This window comes from Nanorana parkeri, unplaced genomic scaffold (assembly GCF_000935625.1).
Source record: "Nanorana parkeri isolate BGI_ZX_2015 unplaced genomic scaffold, ASM93562v1 scaffold102, whole genome shotgun sequence".
Classification (NCBI taxonomy): Eukaryota; Metazoa; Chordata; class Amphibia; order Anura; family Dicroglossidae; genus Nanorana; species Nanorana parkeri.
This window is the reverse complement of record NW_017306370.1, coordinates 1,872,983-1,885,103: the sequence shown is the minus strand read 5'-3', so window position 1 is coordinate 1,885,103 and position 12,121 is coordinate 1,872,983. Positions and strand designations below refer to the sequence as shown.

Genomic DNA, 12,121 nt, shown 5'->3' with positions numbered 1-12,121 from the left:
TATATATATATATATGGTCCTAAGGGTAGCCACCACACTCAACTCTGTGAGCCCAGGTGTTTATTCAAACAGAAATATCCATACACATCTAAAGTAGGTATAGAAGCACTCATGGGTCTTGCAGCGAAGGTAAGTCAAAGCATCAACATTTTATTGTCATTGATTATAAAGATCAAATAAGCTCCCTTCGACTGTTGAAATGTGTTGCTAGGACTTATCCACTGCCACAAGACCCATGAGTGGGTTGTAATATATATATATAGTCTGCATGGCCAAAAAAAAAAGTCCCACACTCTAATATTTCATTGGACCATCTTTAGTTTTGATTACGGCACACATTCCCCGTGGCATCATTTCGATAAACTTATGCAATGTCACAACATTTATTTCCGTCCAGAAATTTTTTGCATTCATTTTTCACCAAGATCTTGTAGTGATGATGGGAAAGTCAGACCACTGTGTAAAGTCTCCTCCAGCACATCCCAAAGATTCTCAATGGGGTTAAGGTCTGGACTCTGTGGTGGCCAATCCATGCGTGACAATGACCTCTCATGCTCCCTGAACCACTCTTTCACAATCTGAGCCCCATGAATCCTGGCATTGTCATCGTGGAATATGCCCAATGTTCCATCAGGGAACGAAAAATCCATTGATGGAAAAAACCTGATCATTCAGTATATTCAGGTAGCAGCTGACCTCATTTTTTGGCAACATAATATTGCTGAACATAGACCCGACCAACTGAAGCAGCCCCAGATCATAACACTGCCCGAAATTCAGGTGGTAACTTTTTTTTGGCCAGGCCGTGTATATATAATATATAGATATATATAGATCTATATATAAATCAGGAGCCAGGTAGCCAATTAAATTTATAGCTGGCACATCACTTTTGAGGTTTTCTCTAGTTGTTGTCAATGCAACTCGCTCCGAAAAAAATCCTGCTGGCTCCTGGATTGGGCAGACTGGCCCATGAATTCCATAATAATTTGTCCACCCCTGAATATATATTTTCAGTAGTTTTCACATGCAAATCCGTGATAACACAGGTGTCTCTCCGTGGATCAACATGCTCAAGGTTTTCAAGAGTTTGAAAGAGAAAGATCTAAAGACAGCTTCCTCATCTATCAAGGAATTTTACAGTAACGCCTCAGTTGTCCTTGGTTACGCAATTTTATGAAGTAAACACTGCACTCATGGCTGAAACTGTGCAGGCAACTAGTGAAATCAATATGTGAATTGCTTTAGCTTTGGTCACATGATCTCTACCAAAAGAGAGGAACATCCAATTAAAAATGTAGCCCTTAGAAATGACAGGATCCATTGCATAGGATTTTGGTCACATGGCCAAGAAGCACTCATATGTGCAACTTCCAAATCAGCTGTCAGTAAAGCCGCCAGCAATGATGAATGGCCTTAGTCATGTCCTTCAGGCACCTACAGATGAACTGAGTGTGGATGGACAGCCCAGCGCAGAAAGTGTTAAAGAGCAGGCAATGAAATGGAATGCAGATGTATCAACATGCTGTAAGGAATCCCAAGTATGCAATTTAGGAAATACATTTTCCCACACAATTATATTGCTACAATAACCACAAGGTAGCCAAGAGAGAGCGAGTAGGAAGAAGCTGAACAGCTCGTACAAGGATAAGATTTCCTTTAACTTCCCTTTTTTGGTCTGCCGCTTTATAGCCTTTTTTTTATAATCCGGTAAGAATTACAGGGTGCAAATATCTCTGCAGCTGTCCTGAACTTGAGTACCTATCTGAAAATCATTACTACAAAGGGTGCTTCTGTTCTTGCCCGGTACTGTAACCCCGCAGAAGTAAGGTAAAGGGTAACGAAAGGACCAATACAGCAAGCTACACTATATTGCCAAAAGTATTGGGACGTCTGCCTTTACATGCACATGAACTGTAATGGCATCCCAATCTTAGTCCGTAGGGTTCAATATTGAGTTGGCCCACCCTTGCCGCTATAACAGCTTCAATTCTTCTGGGAAGGCGTCCACAAGGTTTAGGAGTGCGTCTATGGGAATGTTTGACCATTCTTCCAGAAGTGCATTTGTGAGGTCAGGTACTGATGTTGGACGATAAGGCCGGGCTCGCAGTCTCCGCTCTAATTTATCCCAAAGGTGTACTATCAGGTTGAGGTCAGGATTCTGTGCAGGCCAGTCAAGTTCCTCCACCCCAAACTCGTTCATCCATGTTTTTATGGACCTTGCTTTGTATACGGGTGCGCAGTCATGTTGGAAGAGGAAGTGGCCATCCTCAAACTGTTCCCACAAATTTGAGAGCATAAAATTGTCCAAAATGTCGTGGTATGCTGATGCCTTAAGAGTTCTCTTCACTGAAACTAAGGGGCCAAGCCCAACCCCTGAAAAACAACCCCACACCATAACCCCCCCACCCCTCCACCAAACTTTACATTTGGCACAATGCCGTCAGGCAAGTACCATTCTCCTGGTGTGCTTTACACCACTGCATCTGGCACTTTGCAATGCACTTGGTGATATAAAGCTTGGGTGCAGCTGCTCGGCCATGGAAACCCATTCCATGAAGCTCTCTACGCACTGTTGATGTGCCAATCTGAAGGCCACACGAAGTTTGGAGGTCTGTAGCTATTGACTCTGCAGACAGTTGGCGACTTCTGCGCACTGTGCGCTTCAGCATGCGCTGACCCCACACTGTCATTTTACGTGGCCTACCACTTCGTAGCTGAGTTGCTGTTGTTCCCAGTTGCTTCCACTTTGTTATAATCCAACTAACAGGTGACCGCGGAATATTTAGTAGCAAGGAAGTGTCACAGATGGACTTATTGCAAGGTGGCAACCTATCAGGGTACCACGCTTGAATTCACTGAGCTCCTGAGAGCGACCCATTCTTTCACAAATGTTTGTAGAAGCGTCTGCATGCCGAGGTGCTTGATTTTATAGACCTGTGGCCATGGAGGTGATTGGAACACCTGAATCCAATGATTTGGAGGTGTTCCAATACTTTTGGCAATATAGTGTATATAGTCTTCTGGTAACTGCATAGGGTTAATACCTGTAATGATAGTATTCTTATTTTTAGTTTCACAGGTCTTCTTTCTCATTGGTGAGATTTTTCTTCAATTTCTGTGACTGAAAACACAACAGGAAGGGAGAGGCAATCCTCTCTTAGGCTCACCACATACTATACAATCTGATGGAACAAACTTCTTTAGATCGACCAACAAATATGTAGTGCAACTACATTGCACTGATTGATTGGATACAAACTGGTCGGATAGATTCGGCAGGTCCTTATATTACATAGTTTCTGTAAATCTAATATTGATTGTACCAAAATTGTTTTGTCAAATTTTTTGTAACATAGGGGTGACCATAAGACAGCTGTCAATGGAACAAGTGTCCCCAATGGAAAATGTCTCCTTCGTTGATGTTCTGGGGACAAGTCAAACTTTTTAGAATTTCCCTCACCTTCAGTCCCAGTGACAATAGTGAACAAGACAAGAAGAAAGGGTGAACCTCCCCAATAGGGACAAAGCAAAAAAACAAAACACTACAGTGGTTGTAAATGTTCTCTACTACATCCAAATTGATAAAATGACTTTAGAAACCCTTTAAGGCATGTCAAACACAGGAAAACAACCCAGGAAAACGGCATGAGCCCTAGATTTGTTCCATGGCAGATTGAAGTAAGCCTCTTTCATGGTTTCCATACCACTCTCTCTGTATTCTCAAATGGGGATGTTGTACAGTACAGAATCATATGACAAGAGGTTATAGTTACAGCACTAGAGACTTCCTGACTTTACACAAGACTTCCTGAATTACATGAGGCTTCACGACCTTACACGAGGCTCCCCGACTTTACACAAGATTTCCTGACTTTACACAAAGCTTCCCCACCTTACACAAGACTTCCTGACTTTACACAAGGCTTCCCGACCTTACATGAGACTTTCTGACCTTACACAAGGCTTTTCGACCTTTCACGAGGCTTCCCGACTTTACACAAGACTTCTTGACTTTACACGAGGCTTTCTGACCTTATACAAGGCTTCCCGACTTAAAGCTGGCCATACACCTTACAATTATCTGCAGATTTTCTGTCGTCAGATGGAAAAGGTGGAACAGATTCCTACATCTACACTTAACTGTGTGGATGAAGTAATCTCCATCTGGGCCAATCTGTTGCACTTTTTCCATCTGACCACAGAAAATCTGCAGATAATTGTAAGGTGTATGGGCACCTTTACATGAGGCTTCCTCACTTTTCACAAGGCTTCCCGACTTTACACAGGGCTTCCCGACTTTACACAGGGCTTCCCGACTTTACACAGGGCTTCCTCACTTTACACGAGACTTCCTGACTTTACGCAAGTCTTTCCGAGCTTACACGAGACTTCCCCACTTTACACGAGACTTCCCCACTTTACACGAGACTTCCCCACTTTACACGAGACTTCCCCACTTTACACGAGACTTCCCCACTTTACACGAGACTTCCCCACTTTACACGAGACTTCCCCACTTTACACGAGACTTCCCCACTTTACACGAGACTTCCCCACTTTACACGAGACTTCCCCACTTTACACGAGACTTCCCCACTTTACACGAGACTTCCCCACTTTACACGAGGCTTCCCCGCTTCCCCACTTTACACGAGGCTTCCCTACTTTACACGAGGCTTCCCCACTTTACACGAGGCTTCCCCACTTTAAACGAGACGTCCTGATTTTACACGAGACTTCCCGACCTTACATGAGACTTCCTGACTTTACACAAGGAGTCCATTAAATGCCTGGAGTTGAGATATAAAACACTTTCTAGATTGCGTTCCTTTCCTAATATATTTCACCAGCTTGCAGGTGATGCAGCATGCTAATTTGGAAGGGCGGAATACAAATCCAATCTCTCCAAATTGCTGTGCCCCAGGGCGTTTCTAAATAAGGAGGATGATGCCGAATGACGTCTGACTTCATTTGAAAGCGTTACTTTTTCTGCCATCACTGTTTGAAGGAAATGAATGAACATGAAATGAGAAGTTTCCACCATTTAAGGTGACAGATATCGGTGGCACTGAGTCATACTTTGGCTCTGCTTTTCCAATTATCACTTGTCTAGAGAAGTGTTAGATTTGCACCTCCACCCTATAAACTAGTAAACAGCATATCATTCCAAAACATGGAGGCTGCAACAACCACCTTCTGTGTGGTCATCCAGGAGAGCAGCAATCACAACTCCATTTCATTGGAGGGATGATTCTCTTAAAGAGAATCTTATTTTGTTGTTTCACATTTTTGCATGCTTGCTGCGCTACAGTTGTAATCAAATTTATTCAACCCCCACTGCAGATCAGGTTTATTGGCAAAATAAGCTAGAACACATGAAATACCTGAACTGGCTAGGGGTTTGTTGAGTGTCACATTGGACTGCATGTTAGAAATAAGTCAAAGGAATGGTCAAAAAAGTTAAGACAAGAGACCATCTCCCTTCACAAACAAAGTAACAGAATTCAGGATACCTGGGCATCCCAATGTGATATTACAATGGTTACTATGGCTAGCAATTCTTACTATGCCATCATACTATTGAATATCACATCAAGAAAAGTAAAAAACCAGCAGAACAAATAGATTAGGGAAATTCATTTCCAGTTACACATCCAGATGGGCAGCTCTGAGAGCAAAGAGGGAGAAGCATATGGACGGTAGGACCTGGAGTATCACCAAGTGGCCAGGAACAGGTTTTTAGAGTTTTTAAAGATATTTCAAATGCTGATGAAATCACTTACAACGGATGCTGCTTCTTGATGTTTAAAAGTTTTAGTTTCCTACAGTATCAGCTGACCATACACATCTCTCAGCCCAGCTTTTAGCAACCTGGGACGCTCTTGCCAGCATCCCGCTGAGCTCCTGGCAACCGGTGATGTCACTGGTTGCCAGGAGCTCAGCAGAATGCCGGCCAGAGAGTCACAGATTGCTAAGAGCTGAGCAGGGAAATGCAGAGTCCTTACACATCTCTGTGCCTGGATCTTAGTGGCGTCAGTCTCTGCTAGCACCGACTAATTATGCACTATCCAGCAACACCGGCCACTGGCGCCCACCCCCCTTCCCGGCAGCCTCAGGCGGAAAAAAGTCTTGGGACGCCCCTGACTGGGGAAGATCCATTTCAGCACAATAAGTTTTCTGGCTACAAAAAACATTTTAGAGATCGCAGTGTATATCTGAATAGTGTGTCCCTCAGCATCAAACAACCCAAGTATACATATTTTAGAGTCCAAAATTAAATTAGTATGAAACACGGAATTAACCATAGAAATGATCTCCCTCCAATATCAGGGTGTCTTCACTTTTATTTTATGTTGGAAGGACCTTTTTTTAGGCTCAGGTGGACCTGATGGGGAGCTAGTCTCTCAGAGTCCTCATCTGGCTCCAGCTACCCAACAGCAAAACTCCTGGCAGCTGATTGCCTGCCAACTCTGTTCGGCCAAGAATTTTCCAACAGGCTCCTTCAATCTCATGATCGAGGGATGCCGGGCATAAGGGCACTGACAGCGGCACCTACTGTGCAAATTTTTATATCCTACCTAAGCCTATGGTTTTATCAGGCTCAGCTTTACCGAGCTGTACCGGGATGGAATGTCCGGTATGGACAATTATTATTATACAGTATTTATATAGCGCCAACAGTTTGCGCAGCGCTTTACAATATAAAGGAAGACATTACAATCACAATACAATTCAAGACAAGATGGGAAGGATGGGAAGAGAGAGAGAGAGAGAGAGAGAGAGAGAGAGAGAGAGAGAGAGAGAGAGAGAGAGAGAGAGAGAGAGAGAGAGAGACTGACCTGCGACACTAGCTGCAGCCCTACCTACAACACTCTTTATGGGTTCCAGGGAATGGTTCCCATTTACACGGGTCCCGTCTGTCTGCCATCAGTGCTATACATCTCTAATTGCAACATGTGAATATGGAACTCTAAACGTTCACACCATAAACCTGACAGAGCAGACCTGTGCGAGGAAATCTTATAACTAATCCCAAACCAAACATTTTGCCCTTGCAATAGTAAAGCGTATTCTTCTCTCAGGCCTCCAGCCTAACATGGCTCTTCCATACTGACGGCTTGAGAGAGAACACTAATCTCTTTGTATAGCTAAGTATCAACTATAAGTACATTATGGTATGTTAATGTACCCGGCTTTACTCTGTGTAAAGAAAAGCTGCTCCTTCCTAATCCTTTATACACACACTACAAAAAAACATTTCCATACAATTAGTAAGTTCCAATTCCCTCATCATCTCTTATTACTGGCAGAGGGATGTACAGTGTACACAGATCATACTGCTCTAGGCACACCACAATAAAGATGGCCTTTTATACCCTTCACACCGTCTTTGTGCACTCCACCCCAAAAGCAGAGGCTTTAGTCTGGTTTTCTTTAATACACGCTAATGCGATCAGCACCATGCCAAACTCCAGGCATTAGCAAATACACTAATTCAATAATGACACCCTCAAATTGCACAAACAAGTGCAAGAAAAATATTTCAGAACTGCACCTTAGCTGGAGAAAATCTACCCCAAAATACATCTACTAGGTTGGACTTGATGGACTTATGTCTTTATTCAACCTCAAATACTATGTAACAAATAATATGTAACCTCTCCCATCATGCTTTGCAACCCCTATGCAGTTCAAGTTCCCATTCACACCTAGATGTATTGTTGCTCAAAGCTAAATCCGACAAAGGTCTTAAGACAAGAAATCCCATACGCTTTTCTTGAGCCCGACAATACTGGAGCAACAGAGGAACTCCAGGCAAGGGCGTCCTAAGACCGGGTGTCTCCCAGACCGGAAACTGGGTGACACCCCGCCGTGACGTCATCTTGCATGCTCGGTAAACTTACGAATCCCTGCCGGCGGCCATCTTGGTGATGGTCGCCGGCAGAGAGAGGAGGGGACGTACAACTGGTGGGATAAGTTATGCCGCTGGGTCCCCTCCTCTCTCCTGAGACTGTTAGGCTCCCAGTCCATGACTGGGTGCCCGACTTTTCAGAGGGGGTGACACCAAAATGACTGTCAGTCATTTTGGTGTTACCCCTCCAATGGTGTCACTAGGGTGCGGGTCGCACCCCCCGCTTGTGACGCCACTGACTCCAGGAATCTAAAAAGCTAACTTGCTACTGTAGGTAATGTACTGTCTACTCCAGGGGTGGGCAACCCTGCTTCCAACGGTGCTTTTACTACAAATCCCATCATGCATCTGGGAGTCATACCTGTGGCTGTCAGAGTCTTGAAATGCCTCATGGGACTTGTAGTTCCACAACAGCTGGCATGCCAAGGTTGCCTTCCCTCTGGTCTACTCTGTAGGCAGAGCGACCTCTGACCTGTACAGCCTGAAATAAAATGGATCACAGTATCATTGAGGGATGTAGCTTTGATAAGCACAGCAGCAATCCTTGCCATGTAACACAAAGCCAAGCAAACACTTCATGTTTATTAAGTCCCCTTTAAACCCACGGTGCTAAGAAACATGGCTGCAGCATAGGCAACAGACTGCCTCAGGGAAGGCTGGCACAGAGAACAAGGGTGAATGAGCTGCGTTCATCTCCGGGTTTACCGGTATGTCTGTGGAGGCCGGGCGTCCATCATCGGAGTGGCAGCTCCGCTCAATGTGACCTCATGGAGATCTATGCCTAATCAGTCATCACAGCCTCACTCCGCATTATTCAGCCTTTTACATCACAAATACCGGGCCGGCCAACATGAGTCACAAGCCATGCCCAACACACTCTGGATGTTGTTGAGAATATGACAGCCCTGCCGATGCCTCCCGAGAAACCAGATGAAAATGATTACTAGCTTCTTAAAAGGTCCGTCCACAGCAAAGTCAGGCTTCAGGATTAAACCCGAATTCTGAGCACAAATGTTTTCATTTAAATATATTCTCCAATAGCCACAAAGGATAGAAATCCACTTTGTGCGAACCAAATGTCTTTGTACACCAAGATATGACCATATAAAAGTAGCTGTGACATCGTCGCTGTGCTGTGCGTAGTCTGTGCAGAGAGGAGAGCTGTGGGAGGGGCCCAGCAGGCCCCACCTACTACAGAAAACTACAGGAGGGGGTGGAGACAAGACCAGTCACCTTGCACAAGGAGAGAGATCAGCAGTGACCGGTCTTTATTACAGGAAGCTCCAAATTTCACATTGGATGACTGCACAGATCTGGAAGCAATGCACACAGCTCACCACAATGCGAGGAGGAATACACACGACTCTTGTATTTAATCAAAAATTTCATATCTTGGAGTTCAGCTTGAAGATATTTATAGCTTTCTTTTTTTTAATTGGCACCAAAATATAGTGATAACCCACAATATTTAGAAACAAAAAGAACACTGGGCAGTCCAGAAGCAAGGAATGGTAATAATAGAGAAATAGGGCTAATTCTATATTATACAGTATATATGCATATTATATATACTAGGGATGCACCAATACCGGTTTGTCGGTATTGAGTACAAGTGCCGATATTTATTTCCGGTACTCCATGATACCAGGCTTCCTGATTAGCCAGGACGCCACCTTTATGCTCCCTCGTCACTAGGTGACGAGGAATCATGGAGCCAGCTTTCCGGCCAATCAAGAAGCCTGGGGTCGGGTAGTGATTTGCCGCCGGCCGCCCCCCGGCTTCCTGATTGGCCGGGAAGCCAGCTGCATGCTCCCTGGTGACGAGGGAGCATGGAGTCGGTTTCCCAGCCAATCAGGAAGCAGGGCGGCATGTAATGACTCGTAGCCTGGCTTCCTGATACCAGAAGTCCTGATATCGGGGATAGGCATTGGGAGCATTTGGGCGAGTACGCAGTTGGGACCACAGTCGCCAAACAAACCATTGATAACACAATACACCACCATGGATTGAGATCCTGCAGCGCTCGCAAGGTCACGTCAAGAAGGCACATGTACAGGCCTGTCTGAAGTTTGCCAATGAACATCTAAATGATTCAGAGAAGGATTGGGAGAAAGTGCTGCGGCCAGATGAGACCACAATTATGCTCTTTGGCATTAACGCGACTCACCGTGCTTGGAGGAAGAAAAATGCTGACTATGACCCTAAGAACCGTCTTACCTCTGTGCTTGCCAACAAGGGTTTCTCCACCAAGCACCAAGTCATGTTTTGCTTGGGGATCAAATACTTATTTTACTCACTGAACTGCAACTCAATTTATAACATTTGTATCATGTGTTTATTCTGAATTTCTGGTTGATATTCTGTCTCTGTCATTTAAAATACACCTATGATAAAACATGATGGACCCTTAATTTCTTTGTAAGTGGGCAAAGTTACAAAATCTGCAGGGGGTCAAATAATCATTTCCTCACTGTATTTGTGTATATTATACAGTATATGTGTATATTATACAGTATATGTGTATATTATATATACACATTATCTAATTGAAGAAATGAAGGCCAAATAGCAAATATGTGACGTGATCACGGTGCACATCCTAGGCCACTGACAACTCTTATTTGTGTTACAAGTGAATGCCGGAGGGGTGATGGACACAGTGACCCTGATTAACTTAGCACTAAATTTACTAAAAAAAGTGGAGTATGCTCACTTCACTAGTCAGATCCTTCAGGCACCCTGTAGGGCAGGGGTAGGCAAACTCTAGACCTTTAGCTGTGGTGCAACTACAAATCCCATGAGGCATTGCAAGACTCTGACAGCCATAGGGATGACTCACAGAGGCAGGTGCATGGTGGGATTTGTAGTTTCACCAAATCTAGAGGGCTGGGGTATGCCTACCCCTCCTGTAGTGGGTGGAGCTTGCTGGGTCCCTGCCACAGCTCTGTTCTCTACACTGGCTATGTGCAGCACAGTGATGCTATCATTGCTACTTTTACATGTGCGTTAGAAAAGGCATTCGGCTTTGTGGCTTTTGAGTAAGTTATTTAAATGAAGGTGTGTCTGGGGTTCAGCTTTAAGTAGTAGCTCCGTCTTTGTACCAGCTTCCTGCTGTGCAGTGAACTACAGGATTCAGACTGGGAGAGGAAGGGCTGAGCACTGTAGTCCAGGGTGTTGTTGCTCCTCCCCAGTCCAGTCTCGGAAGGCATGACCACACTGTAAAGCTTTAACTGCAGTGGAGCAGAGTGTGGTCATGGGCCTGGCACAGGGTGTCTGGTTTAGAAAATCAGATTGAACCAAATTACCAATTTTTGGCAGGTAAGACCCGTCACACTCACATATTTAAATGTTACTTTAGCTCTCTGCCTTAATTTCCACCTAAATAATTATATTTATTTCATCAATCTAGAATTAGAAATATAAAGAGACAACCGTGACTCTACTTACAGCCACCAGCGCCGGGTTTCTTTGTCCCAGATTATTAGACGTTTGGTGGTGCCGATCTCCACCGATATCGCTGCCGTTCTCCGAGAGCAGCTGCTGCTGTTGCTGGTGCAGGCGGTAGTCCGGGGGAGCAGCACAGGTGCTCTTGTTGTGCTTGCTGTTCTTCCTGGTCCCTTGGCCGTGTTGCACCAAGGTCAGCAGTTGCAGGGTATTCTCCCTCTCTCTATCCGTGTTCTCCACCCTGCTGCGCTCATAGCGACCCTCGCAGTTCAGGTGGTGCTGGCGGCACACAGCGATCCGCGCCCGCAAACGCTCCACTATGGCAGTGTGCAGGCGAGGGGCAGCCGCTCCACCTCCGAGCAGGCCGACGCCAGAGACACCGATTCCGAGGCTTCCCGCTGGGGCTTGTGGGGGGGCCGTTTCCCCCATAATTTCCGCACGGTATGGAGGCACTTTTCCCAATACCTGATGGAATCACAGATGAGTAATAATAATTCCTAGTGCCACATTAATGGAGGCTTGAAGACGATCCAGGAAACGCCAAACAAAATAGATGTATGCAGCAGAAGGTCCTGTCCTAGAAGAAAGAAGAATGTTAGTGCCTTGTGTTCATCAAGCATTTCATACACAGTACAGATGGAAAGAATCTGCGCCTGGAGAACTACAAGCCCCAGGATATTGTAATGCAGCAATGGACAGATTAAAGTACACCTCTCATGACACCTGTCATGCCGACCCTTTAGATTTAGAGCAATCTTTCTC

The 12,121-nt window shown here is 44.9% G+C and overlaps 1 protein-coding gene across 1 annotated transcript in view; it reads right to left on the bottom strand.

The window, feature by feature from the left end:
* MAML2 (mastermind like transcriptional coactivator 2) overlaps window positions 1–11,865 on the bottom strand; it is a 131,633-nt gene extending 119,768 nt beyond the window's left edge. The window contains exon 1 of the mRNA XM_018552940.1: window positions 11,363–11,865. Coding sequence (XP_018408442.1) covers window positions 11,363–11,788 — 426 coding nt within the window. The 5' untranslated portion in view covers window positions 11,789–11,865. The remainder of the gene's footprint in view (window positions 1–11,362) is intronic.
* Window positions 11,866–12,121: the final 256 nt, after the last annotated feature.